We start from the raw sequence: 26,834 nt of genomic DNA on the forward strand, positions 1-26,834 counted from the left end.
TGAGTGAGAGGGTGGGGTGTGTGTCCCCGTACGTGTGTGTTGGGGGGGTTAGGGAGGAGTGGGTGGGTGTGGATAGCTTTTACCCTCCCCTTTTGGTAAAAGTTACTCATGAACTTGCATAATGAATTTCATAAAATCAATATACCTCTTATCAAGAATTCTGTAGAATTTATGACAGTGTGTGTAGTTATTGCACTCAGAACTTATAAAAATTAGTTAAATCTTTTAACTTAAACTCAACTCATTTAAAGTGTGTTGCAGTGAAAATGCCAGTGATCTCATTCATTTGAATGGGGGTATTTCCGTTTAGGCTGCAGGAGTTGAAGCAGAGTCAACTTTTTGAGAAACGCAACCTGATGTCACCATGGCTGTTGATCATGAGCCGGCAATCACACTGCTCCACAGTCAGCCTGGAGCAAACAATGATTAGAGACAAAACGATAATCAGTTTTACAAGAAACCACAAAAAAAAATTGCTGACAATTAGCATGGTTTCAGATTTTATAATCGTAATAACTGTGTTTGATTACTGCGCTTTGAAAGACTCATGGTAAATACTGCCAAGCAACAACAACAATAACAGCAACGGTCTTCGAGATGCAGGCGCAGCAGCAAAGTTGGTTTGTTTAGCATCAGTGAAAACACTGATACTGCAAAGAACAAGATGTCCTTTCAAATCATTGACTCGTTTTCAATATCAAACTTGGTGAAATGATGTCATTATATGTAAAAGGTACATTTTTAACTTTTTTACTACATTTTAACAAAACCACAATAATAATGAGAATCCTAATAGTTCTTTTTCTTTACTTTGATTTTCATACTAACTATGATAAACTCTTTATTTCCATGATTTGTGCTGCAAAGTAGCGACACCAAGAATCCCCCTTCAGTTTGTGTTTGTTTGTGTGTGATAGAGAGAGAGAGCACAGCTGTGCTCATGCAACATAGAGAGTAGAGACTGGATTAGGAGAAGGAGTGTTGGTAGCAAGAAAGACAGTGAATCAGAGAAATAAAACATTATTTCCTAATTGTTTCACAGAACATGTACAAATTAACACCTGCTACACCGCCACATAACCCTGCGGCTAACTCTGAATGTGGCCTCATGGGGATTTATTGGCAGAATATGGCAGACGTGGAATATAATATTCATAAGTATGTTATTAATGTATAATCGACTGAAAATAAGAATTGTTGTGTTTTTGTTGCCAAGAGATTGAGGGGGTCGTCTTCCATGGAGGCTGCCATGTTGCGCTGCCATGTTTCTATGTTAGTCCAGAACCACCACTGGCACGAGGTGTTTACAATCTGCAAGCTCACACTGGCCCATTAACATAAAAATTTCAGAAACACCAGGCTTTTTCTCATATGATACTTTGATCACTGTCCGAAGAATCAGGTCGGGATATTATTTGCAGTTGGCCTATCACACATATAGCACACAACAGGAGATTGCGAGTGTCACACGAGTCCTCAGTAACTGGAAATCCTTTCGGCTTGGACATGGACATTTTCTTGGTGTGAATTCTCCAAACAACCACCTGTTCTATGGACCTTTTTCACAGCAGCCATTTTGACATGAAATAGTAAGGTAAAGACAGGTGCTTCCAATGAAATGTCCGCTCCAACTGATTCAGATATTCATGTCCTCACATACAGCTCCACTGGGTAATGTCTAGATAAGTTCAGAGTTGGTGTAATGTCTGAAAGGGACCATTGTTAGCCTATTAGCAAATGTCCCAGCCTGCCAAGTTAAAATACCCGTCCAATAAGCTTTCTTTTTCTTTACTTTGATGAATGTTATACGATATAAGCGTGTAACAGGCATTTTCCACACATTCGTCTCAGATCAGACATACGATCTTTTCTCTGATCAAAATTAAACCCTTGATAAAAACTGACCACTCATCCAATAGCTCACTGAACACAGTTTTTCTTGTGTATTTCAAGGTTGCACTTTCAGCTTCTTCTGACATCTAGCTTTGGCTTGTTTCTATTGAGTTTGAATGTACTTATTGTACTAAGCATGCCAAAGGAATTAATGTAATATAATGTGAAAGTCTGCGCTTCTACATACTTTTCAACTTCAGCATCAGCTTTTATACTTATGGATCAACATTGATCCTCCTTTGAATGTGGAAGCTAACAACACAGCTCAAGTATAATGAGTAGGCAGCATGGCGGAAGAAGGATCAGACTGCTTTGCTGTTGAAAAAAATAAACAAAACTGCCAAGCAGCAACCCTTTTGTCTTGACGGAACTTTGTATAAAGTTGAAGAACTGGAGAGACTGAGATATCCTGACTTTTACTCATAAAATGCTGGAATTCAGTGTCTCTTCATTAAATATCTACATCTGTCAAAGTAAAAGCCAAGATGATCCTGTTGACTTTACCAGGGTTACCAGACAAAAACTGCTTCAGAGTCACAGAAGACATTAAACAACTATTTTCACAGGCCAAGTAGAACCTCCATGTCTGATAAATTGACAAAAATGTGTAAAAATTGGTGGAATGCCTGTTTAAATTTAGTTAACTCTGGGTTACATTAAAACAGCTTCATGAACAAACTACTCAGCACAAGTTCAGCAGTCACTCATAATTTTATGTCTGTCTGTCTGTCATAATTAATGGCCTTCACAGTGGCCTGTGAATGGATTTATCACCAGAGCTTAAGTTGATGCTTAAAGTTATTTTTAAATCTTTTGCTCTAAAAAGAGGACTTGCTCATTGCTTAGAAATTTACTTCTGAATAGACGCTTGATTGTAAACATGTTTCAAGAGCCTGACAATCATGAAACTCATGAGCAACCACAGAAACCTTCAATCTAAGCAGCGAAAACATGAAATTTACAGTTGCAGTGCTGTAAAAAAAAAAACTCTTTAAAGCCTATTACTGTCTGTCTGCCTCCACAGAACATACAGTATATGAGTAATGCTGAAAAGAGATGAGTGAGAGCTGTATTTGCGCAATTAGAGAATAAATTATCACTGGATCAGTTTGTCATTTACAGTCACAGATGAGTCTGCCTGGGCCGCTGCTGACTGTCAAGAAATGATTGGATCTCAACTGACCTTTTCTCCAAAGCAGTTCACACAAGTAAAAATGATGACATCCCTCCGCTAACTGGATTCTGATACGAGCTGATTCAGCTCACAAACTGTTAAACTGTTAAAACTGTTCAGTGCATGACCGGAGGTAAAGTCCTGACAGCAGTCTGTTGGCAGTGATAATAAATGTAGGCAGCAGCAAGCAGGAGGGGAAGTGAAACAAGCACAGGGTTAATAACGTGTATAATATGGTGGAAGTTAGAAGTTCTACGCAGTCAGTGGGATATTATTGAAACTGTAACTAAAAATATTTATTATGCAACATTTGAAAATTATTTGGAAGGATCAACACTTATGAAAGTTGCTGTTTGGGGGTAAAAAAGACTATGAAGGCAGATATTATTTACAAGCTTTGCAAAATTTGAAGTATTTAGAAATTTAGCTTCCACCACCAGAAATGACTCCAACAAATGTTAGTGGATTTTAAATCCAGAAAATCACACTTCTTTTTTAGAGCTGCAATGGTTCATCAATGCTTCCAGCTTCTTAAATGTGTATATTTGCTGCTTTTCTTTGTCAGTTATATAATAGGCCTAAATGAAGAGTCTTTGGGTTTTGGATTGTTGACTGGGCAAATGAGGATGTCTGTTTGGGCTCTGGGAAATTTTTACATTTTTTTAACGTTAAATAGATTAAATAATTAATTGTGAAATCAATCATCAGACTGATCGATAATGAAAACGAAAACTTAAATTCCAAGATCAGACTAGACATTATCAGCTTGATAATGTTCTGACTGACAGACATGGAGCATCCAGAAACAAGATGAATGTCAGGTGCAACAATTGCTTGTTTTACCCTGTGTGGTATGTTCGAGTGGAAGACAAATGACAAAAAGACTGACGTGTCAGAGTCTATTGTCTTGTCTCACCTAGTTTGCAGACTTCTACAACATGGTGTAGACCAATAGGAGCACAGTGTGCTCTCAACTATAAACATGAAGAGGCACAAGAACAATGATGTTTTATTTCATTTTAATGAACCTGAAACCACTGGACCATTACTCTCAAGTCAGGAGCGTGCCAAATTAACATGGCAGTGATGACATGCTCTGCACAATCTGTAACCGGTCGGATATATCGTCTGAGGATGATCTAGCCTCTGGAGGCGACGGTCAATGTTTCAAGGCCTCCGGTGTAGCCAGCGGATATCCTGATAACAGATAACTGATATCTGTGCCAAGACTTCCTTTTCCATGTGCCAGTCATGGTTCGCAGTTCATTTAGCAACTGGAGATGAGAGTATGGAGTTTGAAGCTAACTTCTCCAAATATATATCTGCATTTACATGCAGAAAATAAGCTAATGAAAAGCTAAAAGGTCATCAGACCATAGCCAGTGAGTTCAAAGACTGCATTGTGTCCAGTGCTTTCCGCCTCCTTTGCTCTTCACACTGACTTTATGCCTACATACTACTTGGACTACAAACAAACTACCAAAAGAAAACGGAAAGCTTCTGATAACAAAATGTTGTCTCTTTCCAACAGATATCTGTATTAACCCTCTGCACACAAGTACCACACACTCACCTGTTTCTTTTTTATCAAATGGGAAGGCAAAAAGATTCATTCATAAAACTGTAAGATGGAACAAGTCGCTTCCTGAAGCCTTAGTAGTGTATGTTATTAAAGACGGCAGGCTATGACTGATCCAAGTCCCACATGTAGTCTGCCGTGTATCTCTGCCAAGTCCAAGCAAAATCTGACAAAGATCCTTATCATCTTGCCCGACCCTGGCATGAACGGGCTGATTTAATTATATGTTTTACACAGCACATGTTTCTACATGTTATAAATCTGTGTCACCCGTTTATCATGATTCATTCATTTGGGTTGTATTTGATTTCACACTGGCCTGTGGGTTAAATACGGCACAGAGCCCCAGCTTCTTTCACTTAATGACTGAGTCATTCCTCTTCCCCTGGATCACATCTCACTACAGCGCCCAGCTCAGGGGGGAACAGAGAGTGAGAAGCACTGAGAGAGAAATGATGGAAGCATATCAGGTTTTCAACCTTGCTGCTGGTGTAGATATGAACAGCCATTACAGGGCAGGGCCTGTCTGAAACCCAATTCCAGCACATCTTTAAAAGCTTCAGGAAGTCCCGCTGGACTCCATTCAGTTCCTCCTGTCACAACCAATTTCCCCTCTGAGTCATTTTGTCCTCATCATTCCCCTAGCTTTTTTCCATTTGTCATTATGGCCATTAAAAAAATAAAAATATTCAAAGCATGATGGAAGAAAATGATGAATATGACTGCAAACCGAAAGTAATGCCGGATAGAAATGACACAACAATTGTTCAGCTTCAATGGGGAAAAACACCAAACACCAAAAACCTGTTGTAGTGCCACATTTATGTATCCTGTCGTGACATCAGATGGTTTCACGGTATTGTACCACGCTGCCTGCTGCTGTGACGGACTGTAAAGAATTTCTCTGCCACCGTTACCAGGAACACAGTCATACAACCGCTGTCATGAGCAATGCTTTATCAATCTTCTATTCCTACTTGAACTGAGAATTTCATTCAAGCGTTGAGTGAGTTTCATGACCCAGAAGTCCTTGAAAACTTGGATCAGAATGTGTCATTTTGAATGAGTCCTTTTAAAAATGTTCTCTTGTCACTGGGGAAATAGGTCCTGCTTCACTTCATACACCCACCCCTCCCCAAAAAAAGATGTTTTCAATATGACAGCCACACACCACGAGCTGTGGTAGAGGCTAAGACTATTAATAGTGGTAACAATAGCTCCTATCTGTTTTTAGATAAATAAACTGTCTGGATCTTATATATTCAAACATCTAAAATAATCAATAACAACACTCCAGATGCTCAACTAACCAATCACCACACAGTCTGGTATCTGTGACCGGTCATACTGTCATACTTAATCAGAACAAACTGATAAGTCACATTAATCAACACAGGAATGGAGTCAACAGGCACTGATGATTTAACCGGCAGCTACTGGGAACTCTGAATGTGTAAGTGTTCATTTATCATGCTGTGCACTTATCAGGCCATAACATTGAGCCCTATATTTGCAAGCTGTGTTTTGTTGACACACTATATAGTTAGGTAATGAAAAGACCTACATTAGATGTTGGTAGGATACAGAATGCAAACGTCTTTTTCCTACCAACCAAACATCATCTCTAAAAGGTTTTGTGGTGCTGTAACAACATTATATTCCTTCCATCTTTCCTTGGACAGTTGATATTCACATGATCACAAGAGTTTGCAGGATTCAACATTAATAGTTGATGATGGGGCAGAAATCTACTTGCCTGAAGTAATTTTTTTTTTAACTTTCCCCTATAGAAACTGCTTTATTTATTAGTGGTTATCAAGGAATGTCTTCAGGAAACCATGTCAGTGTGGTACTGCATACCGAGGTCAATCCTGTTCTTTTGCTGAAAAGCATTCACACTGGAGTATGCAGTGAATGGCTGCGTGTTTTTTGATACATAATACCCCATGTTAATCAGTTTTGTGATTATGTGACTTGCATCAGCGTTCGTGTTTCACACAAGCACCGGCAAGGCCCTAGAGAAGTGGTTGCCGGCAGCCTGCTTTGCTGCCATGCAACCAAGATGCTGTTGCCTCTTGTTATGGCACTTCATATTCCGTTGGGAATTTGGCTTTGCTCTCAATCTTGGCAGCAAAATGCACAATATGTGGTTGGAGTTTTGCCCACATCCTCTAATGCTATCGCTTGCGATTCGGCTCATAAACTTCGTCTTTACCTGGCGTCTTTTTCTTATGAGTGCCCTGTAAGTACTGCACACGTGCAACTCTCAACAGAGATGAACAGGAAGCACGATGGCTGACTCCTTAGGTATTTTCATCACCAGATCAGTTTAATTCTTTTGTATCACTTGCCCAGTGATGCAAGTAAGTTGCTTCCGCCGGGTAATGCTTATTGTCGGGCCCTGGGTCAGTTGTCACCAAGTGACCCAAGTCACCACTTGTTGTTTGTTGAAATTTTGACATGCTCCAAAGTTTGACTGAATGACAAAAACGGGTTACATACAGAGGTCCTGTTGTTTCTGTGCCTTAATAGTCACTTTGCATTTAGCTGATCTAACTATTACATCTTTTCAACATTATTCCCAAGTTAAATTCTGCTTGAGATTGTGATTTCTGATTGAAAAGTGCTGAATTTGCAGTTTGTGCATCATCTGTATAATTTAGTGCAGCTGATAGAAACAGGACAGTCTTGTGCAATGCAGCTGGCATCACTCTAAACAAAGTGAGCTAACCTCATGCAGCAGACTGGACCCCTGCACAGGCTTCCTTGCAACATATGCTTACTAAACACTTTCAGAGCCCTCTCTCCCCTTGTGACTGCAGCCCGACATTAACTTTAATCTGCCAATACCTGCAAATCCCCCTCTGGTATCCCATAGGCACACTTTCACCTTGTCAAAACTGAAAAGGTTACATTTAAGAGGGGAGCAGCTTTTTGGCACATTTCCGATGGAGGCTTCCGTTTTAAATGCCTCCCACGTTCGTGTGAATCCAAAGAATGACCGCTGCCGACCCCCACAGTGCTGCTGGGACAGCTCTGCTCCAGAGGCTTTAGAGTGACGGCCCGGAGCTCTGAGTGGTCGTAGGTGTGTGTTATGCAAGCCTAATGGATGAAAAGATCATTGTTTTCAAGACGCCCACAGATATGGTTCATGGAACAGATCCACTTGCGAAATCACAGCTTTTTAACATTTGGGTCTTGGCTTCAGAGGTGGCGATCACTGCTGATGGCTGAGAGCTGGAGAGGGGAACGTGAATCTTTCCTCCCCTGAAGATGTTGTAGATAATTATTATCCATCATGGGGGTGGGCTCCAGTGACAAACTCACACTCTACTACTCTTCTTTCTTAAAATACTTCAAATATTTGTTTCTTGGTCCAACCTACCTTATCAGAAAAAGGCTGGATTTATATGTAAATCATGAGGTGTTTAGAGTGCCTTCAAACACTTTTTTAACCACGCTACAGGGGTGACAACAAAATAACTTATATTTTTCTTTCAGTGTAGCTGACACTATAATCAAAGCAGCTGGTGCCTGCTCAAAAAGTTTTATTTATTTATTTACTTACTCACTTCCCTACCACTGACAGTACACTTCACTTTAAGCCTCACTGTTTAACATGTAAGCAAACATTAAATAAGTTATATGCATCTAAAAGGACATTTCAAGTGTTTATTAATGTACAGCAACCTAATTAATTGGTGGCCCCTGCACTGAATGTGGCCCTTTAACAACCTTAGTTATAATCATTTATAAATATGAAAAAAGTATATCATTGTAACTGTATTTAATTAAACTGCTAACATTCTAAATTTCTGGATGTTAATGGGTATGTATCACTGGATCAGATCATTTTTTTTATTAGTAGGCTCATGAGCCCATTCACTCTTTACATGCATTGGTAAGTGAAGAGACATTATTATTTTAACAAGTTTTAACTCAGCTTGTTTAAGCAGAAGGTTTAAGAGAATCAAACTGAATGAAAAAAGGTGTTAGGTACAACATTGTGTTTAAGAAAACAACAACAAGCTTCTTCTAATCTAGGATTACAAAGGTGCATTGTTTTTTTCCCCCATACTTTTTTACATAATGTTCCTTTTGCAATTGAGAAAACTGCTTCAATTACAATTAATTTACTGTATTGTCATTCGTTATCCGTTTATACACAAGCCTCCACTCGTGGGTGCCCACAGCTGGATAATTATACATACGTTATTATGTGTTATAAATCAGGAGATAAATCTGGCGTAATCATGTGGATGTTCTGGAGACTTTTATTTTGAAGGGTAGAGGTCAACAGTTTTTTATATTTGATTTGTTGTGACAGTATTTTCTTTTCTCTGTTCAGCAGTCTGAGGAAGAGTGTTCAGCTCGAAATGTTAGGCTAATAAATTTTCAAACAGGAGCTCCTGCATTTTTTCCTCTTTTTATGCATTTGATATTTTGTGATCCAGCACCCAACCCATTAGGGCCTCAGGGATGTGCGTGTCATTCATTTCTTCATAAATCTGCTAATTAGGAGAGTGATCGAGGCATGTGTGTAGCAGGTCTTTAAAGTACCTCACAATGCTATATGCATTTTGTGATTTAATTTTTTTGCAAAGAAAGACTTGTTATTTTTTAAATGAGAAGTTTATGCATCATTTTCAGAGCACAGGTAACCCAGAATCTGAAAACCATTTGTTGACATGTCAGCACAGTCACATTGTGTAAAGTGATTGGAAGAAAATGACACATTTGTTACTTGTTGGAAACAAAAGCTGCAAAATCCCTGAGTTAGCAGCAGTGGTCACTGTGTCCTGAGCAGTTATCTTCTGTAACAACATAAATAAAGTCTATTTTTGTGATAGTAAAAGCAATTATAGGATTTAAACTTTTCCTTTTTAGAAATCTATCCTGCAGATGTGTCCTTTGTAACCTTAAGTAGCCTCTAAGCAAACAATGTTTGAAAAGTCAATTTTGGTGAGAGGAAAAACTCTTGTTTACTCCTCTGGATAAGAGCGAGTTGATAAGAGGGGAAAACATTTATTTTTGAGATCGTATAAATTAAAATTGTCTCTTGACAGCCTAGGATTAAGCTGTTTATCTCTCTTTGTGTCTGTTCTAAATAAGCTTTGAAGGGAGGAAGCTGCTCACATGTTAGTGCCAGGGATCAAGCCTTAAAACTGTGCCCTGAACCAAAATGACTTATGATCCTTACCTGCTTCTGGGCAGGAACATGGACTCCTTGATGAAGACGGAGCCGGACAACAGGATGTACCAGCAGCTTCCTATATCGTCAGGACTGGAAGACAGAAAGAGAGAGACAGTTAGCACAAATTACACAGAATGGAATGGAAATGGCTGAAATATAATGACTCTAAATTGGGAATAGAATAAGAAATAGTTTAAATTTGGCAAGATACAGGCCTATGTAAGACGTTCAACTCCAAAATCACATAATTCTGCAATTTTAAAGCAATTTCTACTCTTTCACAGGTGTATTCATTTTGGAAGTAAATCTCATGCAGGTACAGGTTAGTCATGTGACAGGACTGAGTTACATCTTCATCAACCTCAGATATTATTTTCTTGAAACATGTACCATGTCTCAACACGCCCTGCTACACTCTGAAGAAAAATAAGCAAATCCAAATTTACGTCCTCCCCTCAAGAACAGAAACAATCAATCAATTAATCATTTAGCCACTTGCCAGGAAGTTAAAGTTTAAGTTAAAGCTGCTACATGGAACCTTCCTATTTTGTTGATTTTGGAGGCCCCTGTGGACAAAATATAAAATCAAAAATAAATTTATCTAAATAGAAATCTCCTCTTGCTTGTTTTTAACTGACTAACATGCAACTTACTGTAATCTTGAATGGCAAAACATAAACACAGGCTTGTTTTATTTGATTTCAGGGAAAATCCGATCTGGTGGCAGGCATTAAGAATTACCACATAGAAATAGCCAATCTTCTCAATAAGATGGTTTCATAACCAGTTAAATACTCCTTGTAAAAAACTGCTGTACACACCAGATTTGTTATCTAATTAAAGGACATTTTGCACTTTATCATACACCATATTTTTTGTATTGTTACATCCCAACTATTTTCTGATATTTTTTTGAACAAATGACTTATCTGCTAATCAAGAAAATCTTTGACAGATGAAATTATACTGAAAATAATTATTTGTTGGAGCCGTACTGTCTTTGATGTTGATATGTTTGCTTTGTCATCTGCTTTTTCTACATGATGCTGTGATCTAATGCTTCAGCAGTACAAGACTCACTGTGCCAAAGACAGATCACTTAAAAAAAAAAAGGCAGTGAAAAGGAGACAACATGAGACAGAGAGAGTGTGGAGTGTTAGAGAGAGAACTATGAATGAACTGAGGAATCATGTCTCATCCACCCACACCCATGGCCCTGCTGAAGCACACAGACGCGGAAATTGGGCATTGCAGACGAACTAAACTCAGGCTGACCTCTGGATGATGCGGCTGGCTGTCAGGTTCTTACAACACGACTGGTAAACAAAAACACACACACACACACACACACTCACACCACACTTTCGCAGCACTTTTGGCTATTAAATTTGAATTACAGACACTTCTTCAGGTCTTACCTATTATGTGGCATTACGGCTCAACCACGGAGGCCTTATTAAGGAACATCAAAGATTCTACTGAGCAAAGTTTGCTCACAGATAAACAACTCACTAAATATGAAATTAATTCTGACTGTCAGTGTTAATAAAGCATGCTCGCAATTTTGAGAGGATGACCATTTTCTTTAATGCTTGAGTTTTGCTTCCATGCTCATCTAGCTTATCTCTGGACTTTCATAGCTACCAGAGGGATTGCAAACAGATAATCTCATGAGGCTGATATATATGCTGAATCTTCTATGCTCAGTACAAGCAGGATTATTAAAGAGGATGTGCATGCTAACCTACCGAGAATGTAAACAAATTCTATGGAGATGGATAAGGAAGTTAATGCTTGCTTTCATTCATATGCAACCAGTTGCGCAAGGGCTCAGAGGACACACATCACATATGTAATCTTTGTGCAGGTCAAGTTAAATATCACAGACAAACCAAACGTTCCACCGTTCTTCACCTGGATTGTTGAACACAGCAGTAGTATTTGCTTTTACTTTCATTTGAGATGAACTGCGGTTTTAAAAAGTGCTTCATTCATTCCATGTCACCTTACACCCTCTGACAGTAAAGGGGAAGTAGAAATTCAGAGAAGGAAGTATTCTCATGACACTGATACTAACGTTCAACCGGTGCTGGGAATTTGACATGAATGCTGACGTTTTGGCAGTGGTGGACAGAAACAGCCATATCAGAGAACAAAAACAACTTTCATTTTGCTCTGATGATTCTTAACTACTAAAGTTGCTTTAGGACTGCAAAAATTAGGACTGTTGTACTACATTTTATGATTTACTGGTGTCTTTATAGATTATTTCAGTTTAAGTTCAAACACATCTTAAGGCTCTAAATGTTTGACTTATTTTGACATTTGTTTTGTCTTTTTTTACTAAAATTGTGAAATACAACCATGCACGACTAATCAAGGAAGTTTCATTTACTGAATTTCTTATGCAGTCTCTTAAAGTACTCACAATCATACTCATTATTCTTTAAAGGAAGAGTTCAATGTTTTGGGAAATCCACTTATTTGCTTTTTTACCAAGACTTAGATGAGAGTGTCTGTATGAATGAATGTGCAGCTACAGCTAGCAGCAGTTTAGCTTAGCCAGGCTAGCTCATTCTAGTTCTGTTCAAAGCCAAATAGATATAGTTGGCAGTTGGCTGGTATTATCAGCCTGATATTGGCCTATCACAGCTATATCCATCTATATTGGCTATATCCCTCACTAGTTCAAACTTACCGGCACCTCCAAAACGAAGTTTTATCTGCAGAAAAACAGTTCTTTACAAGCAGGCATTTTCACACTTCTGATTTTTGTATGGATTAACCAAACAAGATGCTTAGGTAAGCTAACTTGCTGCTGGTTATAGCTTCATATTTACCATATAGACATGAATGTTCTCATTCAACTTAATATAGTAAAAAAAAACATCTTATTGCAGTTATTTTGACCAATAATATAAATGCAATGTGATTAACATTTAGTGAGAGTGATCATTTTTGCATCAAAATCATAGTGATGATTCGTTGGGGTCTGCGCCAAACAAACATGTTTTCTTACATCTACAAAACAAGATTTGTAGGCCAGGGCAACTCCGCAGCACTTCAGTACTTTATCATAAAGCTGTTTTGGCACACATTTTTCATTTTTTTTTTTTACAGGTAGAGGAACCATCACATTATTTTGAAACGCGTGAAGCATTTGCTGCTTTATTATCAGTCTGCACCAGATCAGGTATCAGGTATTACCGTTGAGCTCCACCCGAGGGTGTGAAAACCTGTAATTATCTCAGCTATGAATGCACTGCATCAACTTAGCTGGAGATTCAAATGGATGTTTCTCTGTGTGAAGCCTCCATCTGTCTGTTTACCAGTTGGCACTTTGAAACGCCACCTCATCACAGAAAAAGAACGTCTGCTCATCAGAGCTGAAATCAGACCCTGTACTTGAAGGTGCTTCGGTGCTAATAAGGCAGCAGCTTGTGTGATTATCGCTGAGCATTTTCACCTGGTCTGAGTGAGACTTTTTAATTGAAACCAGACGGGGGAAAGAAAAACAATCAATGGCCGGTCCGACATCAGCAAGGTGGGGCTGGTTTTTGCTTACATAAAGGTAAAGGATGGGTGCACTTATCATACGCCCACCCCCACACAGACACATATATTCTCACCCAGAGTCGCTTCATTGTGCTGACCGAGTTTTTTTCTCTAATCACTAAGAACAAAGTCTCACCCCTCCTTCCACCTCCTCCTCCTCTCCACACTTTCCTCGCAGAGCTAATGAGGCTGCAGACAGCACACCCTACTGACACAGTGCAACATCTCCTTCACTCCCTCCAACAGCATCCATTCTCCCTCTCCTTTTTCTCCCCCTGATCTCCACCCGCGTCCCTCCAGGCTCCTTTCCATCCTTTTATGGTTCCTCCTTGCATTCGGAGATGACACGAATGAAACACTCAATTATTAATTGCTGGCACGCAGAAGCACCGAACGAGGGGAGAACCTCACATGGCTGAGGAAGAAGAGAAAGAAGAGGAGGAGGAAGAGAAGATACACCAAAAAAGTAGGAGATAGGAGACTCTTATGCGCCACGACAGCTTGACTGAACTGGGTCACGCGTACTGGAAGCGATCGTCAAACACTAAACATCATCCACCAAAACCCCCCCGGGAAGCCTTGAACAGCGGTGAACGGGTTATATGAGTGCCATGGAGGCGCTGGTAGGGGGTAAAGTGATGCGGTGAGGGTGATTATTGCATCAAGACTTTCGTCAAATGAGGATCTACTTTTACGAGTTCAATTAAGTCAAACTTCGCTGTCAAAAAATGCTTAGGTAGGCTCAGACACTGACTTAAAATTTTACTTTTTATTTGTAACAGGATAAAATAATTTGCCCAACGGTTGATTGGATGGTTGAGTAACAGGAGTTTCAAAACAATAGAGGTGTGTCTGACAACCACAGTCATTGGCCCAATGTACACAAGCAACTAAAAATATGACCATTTTAAGTTGTTATTGTGATGTTTCCACCATGAGACTCTCAAGAGACTCAACAACACAATGGTGTGGTAAAGTTATGAAATAAGTATTCACACTGCTTTTGCAATTGTTCAGTTGTCCTAAAAGCAAAGTTGCTAAAGAGAGGGGGTGGAAGAGGACTGAGGGTTGACTGGTTAATGTTCGGGATTCGCACAGTTTCAATGCAATGAAAGATTTCTGATCAGCAGATTTTGCAAAGCACCAACATCTTGTGTTTGGGATAGGGTGGGGAAATAATCTATTTTTAGATGCATCGTGATTCTCTCTTGAAAGGATATAAATCAATGCAGTTAAGTCAATAATTGGAAATTTAAAATCCAATTCTCAACCTTATTTTCACTTGTTGGAATTTCGTAATTCAGGCTGCATGCTCCTTCCAAATGAACCAAACGGATGGTGAGATGTAAGCTGTGCGTAACGTTCATGTTCAAAACTCAGCTACTTCTTGAGTTTTGGTGTGGATGGCTGAGTTTGACCAGCTACAGATGGATATAATCCGATTGCTACCCCGCTGGCTTAAAAGCTTAAAATTCTGATGCGTAAAGATGCATCGATGATCGTTTTATAATTACATCATAGCCCTCTGAATACGGACTGAATCGAATCGTACCAAAAGATTCTCATCCCTTGTTTGGGAATCCATCAACTTTCCTCCTCTCCCAAAACTTTTTGCCTGTTCTAACCCTTTATCGACATCAACCCATCATATTTTCATTACACATTTAACTGTTGATTATTTTCTCAATTAATTAATTTGATGTTTGGTCTATAAAATGTCAGAAAATGGTGAAAAATGTCAGTCAGGGTTGAACAAAAGCCCAAGCTGAACATCTTGTTTAGTCCACAACCCAAAGATAATCCGTTTACTGTCACAGAGGAGTCAAGAAACCAGGGAATAATTACATTTAAGATGCTGAAATCAGAGAATTTTGACTTCTTTTTCCTTAAAAATGACTCAAACTGATGAATGGTGATAAATTTAGTAGTTGAAAACTTCTTGATTAATCTTTGTAGCTCTGGTTGAATTGATTTCAAAAGGGATGCTATTCAACAAAACTACTTAATCTCTTTGGATTTTTCCCCCCTAAGTCTGTTTTGTTACGCTTGCATTTATTTCATTTATCCACCATTTTTAGAAGAGATCATTTAGATCAGTTCTGAGTTTTTAAAACTGGTGTACAAGTGTTTTGCCTAATTCATGTTGGTGGGAAACAAGTGGGCGTGCAGTCATTAGTTTATTCACTAAAGATAAGCCTCATTCCAGTTTGCAAGCACATTTGGGTTTTTATTATCCTATTACACACAAAAATGTGAACATATGCCTTTTTACTTAATCACAACCTCTATTTATTAAATTTATCTGAGCAACTCACCAACTTTCTACCCCGTGTATCACCTACATGTATCTCTGGTTGCGAATCAGTGCTTTGACAGATGGGACCATTAAAGCAGGATCTGGAGTGACGAGGTCTGGAGCACACGGTCATAGTTAGATCTTTCTGCTGCACCTCATTAAAAAGCTCCAACACAGGGCCGTGTGCTCCAGACCACATCACTTCAGATACAGTATATCGCATTTCTGCCATTCTTCTGTCATTTTTACCAAATGTAATGTGCTGCCATTTGCAGATATTTGTCAAATGACTAATGTCTCCATGTCAGATCTGTCCATACTGCATGTTCTGGAATGTATAATTACATAAGCCGACTGGTCATTGGGATGTGATGAGTTTTTCAGTTCCATCTTCCGCTGAGTTTCCTCATCTACCCTCCTGGGATGATGTTTTTAAGTTCTACCACAGGAACTTCCCCCACGGGCTAGTGTCTAAATTATGTTCCGGGGACATTATTTTCCCCCCCAGAAAATTCCCTGCTCAAGGGACCACCTACAAATTCCAGGCCTTATTGAGCATTTGTGCTGGCCATAAATAATGATGCCTGTCCATGACTTTATACGGCGCCATTGTTGTATAGTCCCAAGCAAAAATGAGGTGCAAAAAACAGCTGTTGCTTTTTTACTATGGAGAAAAATCAGACAACACTGGGCTGAAGGAACCTTTTAGTTCCTTGAAAAGTAGTCCCCAGAACTAAAAAGTTCTGGAGACATTGGGTGAAATTGCAGCTTAAAGGCGAGCAGCTTCACAGTGTCACAGGGAACAGGAGCTGCATGAGGGGGACAGCTTTCTGACAGCTGCACGGGAGTGTCGCTTTGAACCTCCACCAGAAGGTTAAAATATCACAGAGCTGTTCTTATGTATGATATGCTATTACCAATGCTATTTTTACATCTAAAAAAACAATGCCTTTGCTAACAAGAAATTACCATCAAGTGAAGTAAAAGAACAACTATTGATTTGTTTTAACAACATGCCACTGATGGTTATAAGATAAATGTTTTGGGTTTTCTCTTCAACAGTGTCAAACTGTTGCTATTAAATCAGCTGTTTGAGGCCCACTGTCAAGACACAAATTCTTCTTCTTCCTCCTTTAATAACTTTAGTAACTCAGTCAAAACGTACAGCTGTCTAACTATGAGGATAAAATAGCATTGTATGACCGTCGCATGGTTGGCAAAATGAGATGTGTTGATGGTATATTTCAGTTTTTGTGACAACACTACAACCTATAAATAAACAAAGACAAGGGACATCAAGCTTCAGAAAATTAGTGGGCATCTTCTTGCTTCTTTAACTGGAAATACACTGCAGGTAGTTTTCACGGTATTTCCAGTTCAGCTCATAAACATGACATGCTCATTTTATTTCTCATGACAAAAAGAAAACCAAGGAAACAAAAGGGAAACACTTAAATGTATAGCTGCTGCTAACAATTATTTTCATTATTGATTAGATGCACAATATGTAAGTTCTGCTGCAAGCGGTCTCTCACATTAAAACAAGATGTAGTTTGACGATGCTGTAAAGCAGCATGGGGATCATGGGAGTTGTTGTCCTGACATTGCCGATGAAAATGTGGCTGATGTGACGCACAGACGAAGTTTGCGTTGAAGTTTTATTCAGGTTATGTTTAATTACGTTTTCTGACTTCTTTCCTCAGTCTCTGATGTTTCCCGCATTTTCCTATAAGTCATAGCAAGTGACAGCTAATGGAAAGTGCATCATTAGCTTCAATAAAATACAGATTTTAACTACAGAACTCAACAAAATATATAGCATAAGTCTAGTGCTTTTAGACATTTTAATGTGGAAATGTTGCATTTTGTAGCTTTAACATGCCAATTATTTTCTAAATCAATCAAAAAGCCCAAGCTGATGTCTTCAAATGTCTTTTAAAAGATACTCAGTCTACTATCATCAAAGAATTTTTAAAAGTCTGGAAATATTCACCATAATAACCACAAGGTAATGAGACACCAGTCATTTTTGGCAATTTTGCATCTTTCATTAAAAGGTTGCGACAGTTATTGATGACCAAACCTTCTACCATTGTAATGTTGTGATTTCAAAAGGGTCTTAGAAATGATGTATAAGTATTTTAAGGAGTTGGTTTTTATTATAATAGCACCTGATTTACTAAAGGAAAAACAGCATGCAGTACTGCCAAATTTGTAATTATTATCCAACATACGTACAGTACATATAAATTTAAAAAAATAAATAATATAATTGTCCACTGCAATGTTTCACTACAGTCATACACCAGTTTGGAAGACATTGCCCATCCTTATTTGATTAGTCAGCTATGGAAATGATTGGCGATTAGTTTCGTGTTGATTGAATAATCAATGAATCATCCAATGAATCACTTTCACCTCAATTACATGGAACATTTACGTTGTTTACTCCAGTGCTGTAAGTTCAAAGTTCACAAAAACAAGTCTCCAAAACAAGCTAATCCTTCCCCCTCACACAGAAAACAACAACAAAAAACCTTTGCATTGCAAAATTACAAGCTTAGAGTTTTCACACCAGTGAGAGCCAGAGGTCAAGGGTTGACTTGAAAGAGCTGACATGTAGAAGGTTAAAGGCGGACCATGAGCCGCTCACCCTCTTCACTAACCACTGAAAAAAGTGCCAGGTCAGCCTCCATCTCAGGAAGGCTTTAGCACTATAATCTCTGGATGGTAAATCCTGAGAGGTTCAGCCTCTCACAGTATGGGATGTTTTCATGAGATATTGAGTGTGACTGTGTGTCTGTGTGTCTCTGTGTGTGTGCATGCATGTAGTGTTAGCGCTCTAGCAATCTGGAGCCCCAGGCAGGAAAAATGAGTACTTTTATAACTATTACCCTTATCCTCCTATCATTATTCCTGCCAGGACTGCCAACTGTTCAGGCTAGTCAGAGTGAGACTGAGTGCATGGGTCATTAACTGGGTCATTTATGCAACTCTGAGTGGGTTTATCTAACATTAAGTGTGTTTGTAGGAAAAAGAAAAAAAAACATAAATATGTAGACAGGATTTAGTTCTATGTAAAATATTTATTCTGGATGTTGTCATCCTTTAAATCAAGGAAGGAATGTCCACAAGAAAGATGACAGAAACAGTGAAAGTGGCAGGATTATCTACAGTTCAGTTAAAAAAGAAAGTTGTCTTTTCCATGACATCAAGGCTGCTTTATAGTCGAGACACAATCTAAGCTTATTTGAGAGATAAAATCACTCAAACAAAAAAAAAAAAAATCTACAGCTGCAACGATGGGCTGATTAACAGATTTAAAGAATTCATTGGCTGTTATCTGGAAAATTGTTTGTTCTCAGTCGGAAGGATTTGATGCATTTCTGTGTCTCATGTGACAACAATCTGAGTATCTTTGGGTTGTGGACATGTGGTTGGACAAAAAAAGTGATTTGGAAACACCACCTTAAGCCTAAGGAAATTGCGATGAGCATTATTAGAAACTATTTTGTGATTTTTACAGCCCAAAAGACAGAGGTGTGGACTTGAGTCACATAACTTGGACTCCAGTCAGACTCCAGTCACAAATCTGATGACTTCAGACCTGATAAAATCAAAAAAGACTTGCAACTTGACTTGCGACTTGATTTGTAACTACACTTGGACCTTACTGTGCTGACTTGATAGTTTAGATCATAAAGTATGTTATTGTAAAAGTGAGCTACAATCAATTCATTTTCCTCCAATTCCTGGATCAGCTGATGTTAGCACTATTCATTCTCAGCAAGTCAACGTTTAATTCCCAAGATCCACTGCATTTGAACTAGGGATGTTTATGATTAATCAATTAATCACCGTCAAGAGTTTAACTGATTAGTAATACGGTAATTGATAATTAATAGACAGTCTGGAAATGGCAGTATTTGTGCTTGTTGAATAAGGAAACTTCAAACTAAACTTAAAATGAGGGGGAAAAAAGAGGAAAATGAGAAAAAAAATGCGTTTTGTATCCATTATCAATTGTTAGTATTTTCAACAAGGCCTGAACCGATCCTACAGCATCCAATCAAGTTTCAGAAGAGAACCATGAAGAACTAATGTTACGTTACTGAGCTCCAGTTGGAAAAAATGATACAGAAGGGTATTTCATTTGCATATGATAATATGCAAATAATAATACATGCATACATAGTGGTCAAGAAAGAACTAAATGTAGTATAAAAATGTGCAGGTTGAAAATTACAGACAGAGACTTCATTTAACATCTGGAGTTGCACAAACAATGCTAGGTCAAGGCTCTGTTGTTAAAGTGGCATTATATTTGATGAAGAGAGCATTATGACTTGATTATAACTTAAAAGTCAAAGTTTAGGGCTTGAAACTTGTCAATCTTGACTTGAGACTTGTGTGCAAAGGCTTGAGACTTTCTTGTGTCTTGCAAAACAATGACTCGGTCCCGTCTCTGCCAAAAGATTAACCATTTAATAAAGAACAGAATCGGCAGATTGAGGAAAATAAGGATTTATGTGGGGGTCCTATTATGAGTTTGTCATATACTGATTTAAAGTCAGCCTATTTGTTTTAAAATATCAAATGTTTTTTTTATTAACAGAAGGTTCAAACTGATTATATTATTTATCAAAAATTCAATTTCCAGAAAATGTATCATATCTGTTATACAGTGTATAGCTTGTGTTATAGAATCACATTTCTCGCTTCACTCCCAGCATTAAGTGTATGGCACAATTCAGCCCAACACTGTAGTTGTACTATGGAAAATGCAAATGTGCTTTTAAATGTTAAGTTAAAGATTGTGATCTGCCATTTATGATAACTCAAATCAAAAACCTGGTGTTTATCATAAATTTTCTTCTAACAAAAGTCACTGTAGCTTTGCTAACAGCACCTTTCATTTGAAGGCGGCATTTTCCTTTAAGGAAATGAACTATCTTTACAGCCGTCTGAGATATGTCTCAATGCTCAGGCCATACAATTTTTACAACTTAATAGAGATACTATCACAATTAAATTCCCCCATTGACTTTTAAAGCGCTCGTTCCCCAGAAGATTATTGCCGTTGTTATAAACAGAGCAGGAAATGAAGACAGGCTGTTAAATGCTTGTATTTTTCACAAGAGAAGCTTGATTAAGATCTTGCAGAGGAGGAGAGTCAATCTAATCTTCTGCTGTTTCACACCCGGCTCTTATCAGAGAGAGCCCCAACAGACTTTTATAGGTTCACACATGCATGCACACCAACATGTGTACACATATACAGAAAAGCATGCAAACAAACAGCTGCACAAAGACACAACTTGAAACTAATCCTAAGAACTCAAGGAAATCAAATGAACCAAAAAGGCAATAACCTGCTGTGTTTTGATGCTTTAGCCTGGAGGTAAAGTTAGTAAAGTACTGACAGTTTTACTCTCCTCTAATCATATAACCTTTTTACTTTATATAAGACGCACACATAATAATGTAGGTCTGTTGAACTCATGTTCAACCCACATTGGACCCATTCATGTAGACAGCTGTCACAGGTTGATCTGTCCTTGTCACTGGTAGCAGATGTTAGTCTTCACAGATCAACCTGATACTTACATAAAATCACATTATATCATTACCAATCTCCAAATAAAATCAATACTTTAGTTACTCCTTCTGTTCATTAACACACACTCCCTCTCTCTCATTTGCATGTGCTCTATCTCTCTTGTTCCATCTCTCCCAATTTGGGAAGTAAATTAAATTATGTTTACACGTGGATATCATTCAATTGAGTTTCATCTCCATCTCATCTGGTTTCTCTTTGGCAACTCATCAAAAGGAACACATTTGTGCCAAAGCCCCACCTGGTGGTTCACTTTTTCTGGTATGCACCCCTTCAGAGGCTAAGAAAAATTCAACCGGTGCACCCTACATTTTTGTTTTTAATCAATATTAACAATGAAAATGGAAACAACTAATATGAAAAGGATCCAAGTTGAATTTGAGTGAAATAAAGGTCAGCAGCACACTCTTGTTTGTTTATGATTGTTTATGATGTATTTCTATTAAAAATTAGTGATTATAGGGGGTTACAGGTGACAGAAAGGTGGTGTTTTAACTTCACTAACACCCATTACATGACTGTTCCTGGGCAGGTTCATGTCATAACTTTGCAAAAGAATGCTCTTTTATTAACAGAGCTACTAAAAATACAAATTCAACTTCTTAACTATAGGCTAGGCTTTGTGTGTGTGTGTGTGTGTGTGTGTGTGTGTGTGTGTGTGTGTACAGACTGGTATGGGGGACCTGAGGGAATCTTGCTGCAACTAGAGTCTATTATGCGACCACCGCTTAATCTGCATTCCTTTTGTTTAATCAGCTCCCACACCGCCGAGTGGGCTTCTAATGAGGTGTTGACTCTTCCCCATCATCCCCCAACACACACACAGACCCACGCACACACACACACACACACACACGTAGACCCACACACAGACCCACGCACACACACACACACAAACCTACACAGGGGATCAGGAGGCAGAGAAGGGACAAAGCTCCCTCTCTAGCCCCTCGAGAGGCTGATAGAGTTAATTAACTGTCTTAATTCTCGCCATGGGTGTTCGGAGGACGTCAACATGTGACAGTAGTCAAACACTGTCTTTTCCCTACTTATCACAGTTGTGGCAGCCTTTAAAAATGGGTCCAAACACACTCAGAAGCTGTCAGGAAGCTGTCAATACAGCTTTACGATCATATTAACCCTCCACAGCACCCAGCTGAAAGGGGGACATATATAAGTATTACCACAAGTGACTAGCTAGCTTTCTCCCCCAATCGAAGAAAATGCTTTTAGGAGCCATTATAGCAACAGTTCTTCTTTGTCAATTCAGTGCACACTGACTTATTATTGAATCAAGCTGAATTTAGACTGGAAATCCCTTCTAGGTGGTCTTGAGTGGTGCTGTGGAGTGGTTTTGGTGTGACACTGAAACTCACACACCTTCATAAAAGCATCGTCTGACTGCTTCTGTGCCTTATGGACATTAGTTTTCATTTAAGTCACCCAGGTCGCTCTGGTGTGGACCCGGCATGCTCAGCTCATCAATAACTCTGAGTAACGGCCCAGGCCAGAGAGTGTTTTGATCACACCGAATTGAAATACTGTTACACTGGCTGCCGCTGTTGTTTTTCATGTGTTCATACACCGATAGAGATGTATTTGAGCAAATATCATCAATATCCATTTACAGTTCAGGTGTCCATACCCATGCACTTCCAGGCATGGTGGTACTTACTAGTATAGCACTTCATTGGCCTCGTGTCTCTCATAACGCACCGTCTCACACATTATCCTGCAGGGACAGAGAGAAGAGGGAGGGGAGAGCGGCAGTCAGTAAACAAAACAAAGAAATGGTTGGTAAGCAATTTTAATAAACAGAAAAAACACTATTTTCAACACTGTTTTCAGTCACTTTTAAATAAAATGTCAAACATTTGCTGGTTCCAGCTTCTTAATTGTTAAGTTTTTCTTTGTCATTTATGATAGTGAGTGAAGGGTCTTCAGGTTTTTGACTGCTGGTGGGAAAAAAGAAGCAATCTGGAGACATCACTCTGGACTTGTGTTTGCATTTCATTGCATTTACAAGTTTTTGACATTTTATAGAGCAAACCATGAATCCTGAAAATAATCCACAGGTTAATCGATCATGAAAATTATTGTTAGTTGCAGGCTGCACAATTAATCAAAATGTTAAAATCACAATATAGCTTTCTGCAATTTTCAAATTGCAGGACGTGCAATACTTGTTAAAGGCAAAATGTCTGTCAATAAAAGTTTTAAATTAATGAATGTTGTGAGGCAGAGATTTCATGTCCTACAAATCAGATTCTACAGACTTCATTTGGTACAGATTCCTGCAACCAAAAGAATAATGATGTAAAAATGATCATTACCCCAATATTGCAATTGCAATATCAGTCAAAATAATTGCAATTAGATATTTTTTCAAAATTATCAAAAAGTCCTAGCTTCAAACAGTAAATCCTATGAGAGCAAAATTTCAAACCTGTATACAACAGTGTAAAAATCTACTTGTGATTTACAAGTTATTTTCAGATAAAATATTCAAAGATCAACTGATTTATCTTTGGGAAAACCCATAGCTGGTGATTTCCTACATTTCCCAAAATGACTTTCAGACACTCTCAGTGACTGGTAGTGAATGTGTTGCTGATAATAATTAGAAATGGTTGTATTGTATGGACATATAAATGGCTCTGAAGTGTTATCATCTCATGCAGGTTGTAACATATGATGAATGCAGGAATCAGTTAGCATCTTTGCACCTCCAGTTGCCTCATCTCTAAGTCAATGGATTATTTGAATGAGTCTTTGGTTTGATGCCTGAAATGTCTGTGGTCAACACAAGTTTGAACATCATCACACCAAACACTAGTCACTTAGCGGTGGTGATGTTTAAATCATGTGACCGTGGAGTAGTTAATTCATAGCCTAATATAAGCTTTTCACTTCTGCCGATTGCATTTATTTTCTACAGTAATCCAAAATCCAGTGGAAAAATCCCACTGGCATTTTGTCGAGGGAACGATGGCGATGCTACCTTCAGGACTGGACTTCAAAAACTCCTCACAGCGACTTCACATTGACAGTGGAGCATGAGAGTCTTGTGGCTGCATTGTGTTGTGGTCTATTGAAGATACTGTCAGGAGGGAAGTCCCTTTTTCTGCCTCGTTTACAGCTGATTTTTCCTGGTGATTATTTCACTTTGGTACAAAGAACCCTTTGAACCAACTGCAAAGGGCAACCACCAATTTACTGCTGAAGTTTTAGATACATATTTTTTGCTTATCCTGCAATCTATTTTTAACTATTTTATGGGCAAATATAGGATAACATGTGACAAAAATACTGTTCTCATGTTCCTACTAGAAGTCTTGGATCTTCCACTGCCTTTCTTTTAGATGTTTAGATCTGATGTGGCTGCTTTATGTTTTTATACTACCCTCCTCTTTAACTGTATCATTTTTAATAATAATAAAAATAATATAATGCAAGACTTTTCTTGCTAATCTGACTTTTATTTTAAGTAATATTACACTGCCATCTCTTGAATTTAAAATGTTGCCATATTATCACTTTTCCTTTTGTTCTATTGCTTTTTTTTGGCAGATCATTTATTTTTAATCTATTATTTAGTCAGTATCAGTTTCATTGTTTGCTGGTGATGGCAGCATGGAAAGGATGGAGGACAGTTACTCATTAACTGCACCATGAGAGATTTAAAGTTCGTTTTGGGATTTGAACAATTAACCTTCGAGTCATGAAACGGTTTATGCTTCTGCTCCCAAAACAAGTGTCATTTATCCAGGTTATGTGCATATTTACAGAGCAACGGTTTAGACAATTGAATGAGTCTCTCTTCCTTAATTAGGCACAGACTCACTTTGTGCTCCCACTGCTCCCATTAGCGAAATGCTGTTCTGTTTTCCTTTGTTTAATGGTGTTAAACATGAAGTATAAAAAAATAATTTGAAAGTATTATCATCATTCAACCAGGATTTAACTCTACATTTGACATAACTTTAAGTCTTTTTGCAAGTTTAAATAATGGCCCACATTTTTCAAATCACAGATCTCTGATTTTGAAATCAAACCTGTTTTTTCTTTATGTTTTGAAAAAAAAAAAAAAAGTGTGAAAAAGTCATCCACATCAGGCTTTCCCCAAGACGCCTCCAGAGAAGAAGTGTGCATGAACATTACAGACAGGCAACTATAGTAAACAGTAGCTGATCAAAACACAAAAGGCTTCAAAAATAGCTGGGGGCGGCCGGCGTGTTGCGGCCCCCATTGCACAACAACCGTGAAAAACAATCCTGGCTCTAAAAAACAAGTCGCTGTGAAAAAGAACTACAGAGGAAAAACAACACATTCCTCCCAGATGAAATGAAAAGAACTATAACATAATCCCATAGTTAGTGGGATGTCTGGCTGGCTGGGAGTGTTTTTTTTTTGTTAAGTAAGAAAACCAAAGTTGGCAGGAGTGGTGGTTTGGTCTGTGGGACCACGGGGACATTCCTCAGGATCCAAACAGGGAAGAGGAGGGAGAGGGGTTACTGTGGGGTGGGGGGCCTCCGAGGGGTCACACAGTGGAATGTTCCAGCTCACGGGTCATGTACTGCTACATTGTTCCGTCGCCAGTATAATCCACATGTATGCACACAAGGCATGCTGGGAACAGACTTCTGACATGCAGTGTTTGGAGAGTGTATGCCTGATAGAAACGACTAGAAAACTAACGTGGTGACGGGAAAGCAAAAGGCAGAATCATGTATGGAGAACAGAGTGGCATGTTCATGTGTAGTCTCAAAAGAGCAGGGGTGGAAGAAGGACTGAGCCTTTACACAGTAAAAGTTACAGTACCACAGTGTAGAAATACTCTACTTTTACTTAAGTAAACACTGAAATTCATTTATTACTTTATTTGTACGAAAGTATTAGCATCAAAATAATCAAAATAAAGTGCCCAAAGTAAAAGTACTAATGATGCAAAATGTCCCATTTTATATGTATTTTACACTTTATATACTGTTGGGAGCCAGAGAGATATATCAGGCACATTATTTTGTTTATTTGTGTTTTTTTATTTATATTTATTTAGTGTTATTAAAAATAACAGTGGAAGCGTGCACAAGTGTTTGATAAACATATTTGAGGAATCACTGCAATATTTTCAATATTTGATTTTTTTTTTACTCACTAATGTTGATATTGGACCCCAAAATGCAGCACTGGTTGGACCCAAAGGACATCAGTAAAGTTTTATTGCTATAATACTATCATAATATATTTATAGATTATTTTTGCAGCTGAATAGGAAAAGTAACTAGTAATGTAAGAAAGTAAGTTACCAAATAATTGTAGTGGAGTAAGAACTACATTATTTGCCTCTGAAACTTGGAGGAGTAGAAGTATAATGTACCAGAAATGGAAATATACAAAATACAAATACCTGAATATTGCACTTAAGCACAGTACTTGAGTAAATGTACTTAGTTACTTTCCACCACAGCAAAAAAGTACTCCATTAGTTTTTTTTTTTTTAAGTATCAAGATCATCACAGTAGA

The 26,834-nt window shown here is 38.4% G+C and overlaps 1 protein-coding gene across 9 annotated transcripts in view; it reads right to left on the reverse strand.

The window, feature by feature from the left end:
- The window catches only part of rapgef2b (Rap guanine nucleotide exchange factor 2b), a 149,614-nt gene that overhangs the window by 83,015 nt on the left and 39,765 nt on the right, over nt 1-26,834 (reverse strand). For all 9 annotated transcript variants that reach the window (XM_084719765.1, XM_084719763.1, XM_084719761.1 and 6 more), the window contains exons 3-4: nt 22,984-23,040; nt 9,847-9,930 (exon numbers count right to left, since the gene is read on the reverse strand). In XM_084719765.1, coding sequence (XP_084575891.1) covers nt 9,847-9,930; nt 22,984-23,040 — 141 coding nt within the window. The remainder of the gene's footprint in view (nt 1-9,846; nt 9,931-22,983; nt 23,041-26,834) is intronic.

The sequence above is a fragment of the Lutjanus erythropterus genome, chromosome 5 (genome assembly GCF_056507025.1).
Source record: "Lutjanus erythropterus isolate fLutEry1 chromosome 5, fLutEry1.hap2, whole genome shotgun sequence".
Classification (NCBI taxonomy): Eukaryota; Metazoa; Chordata; class Actinopteri; order Lutjaniformes; family Lutjanidae; genus Lutjanus; species Lutjanus erythropterus.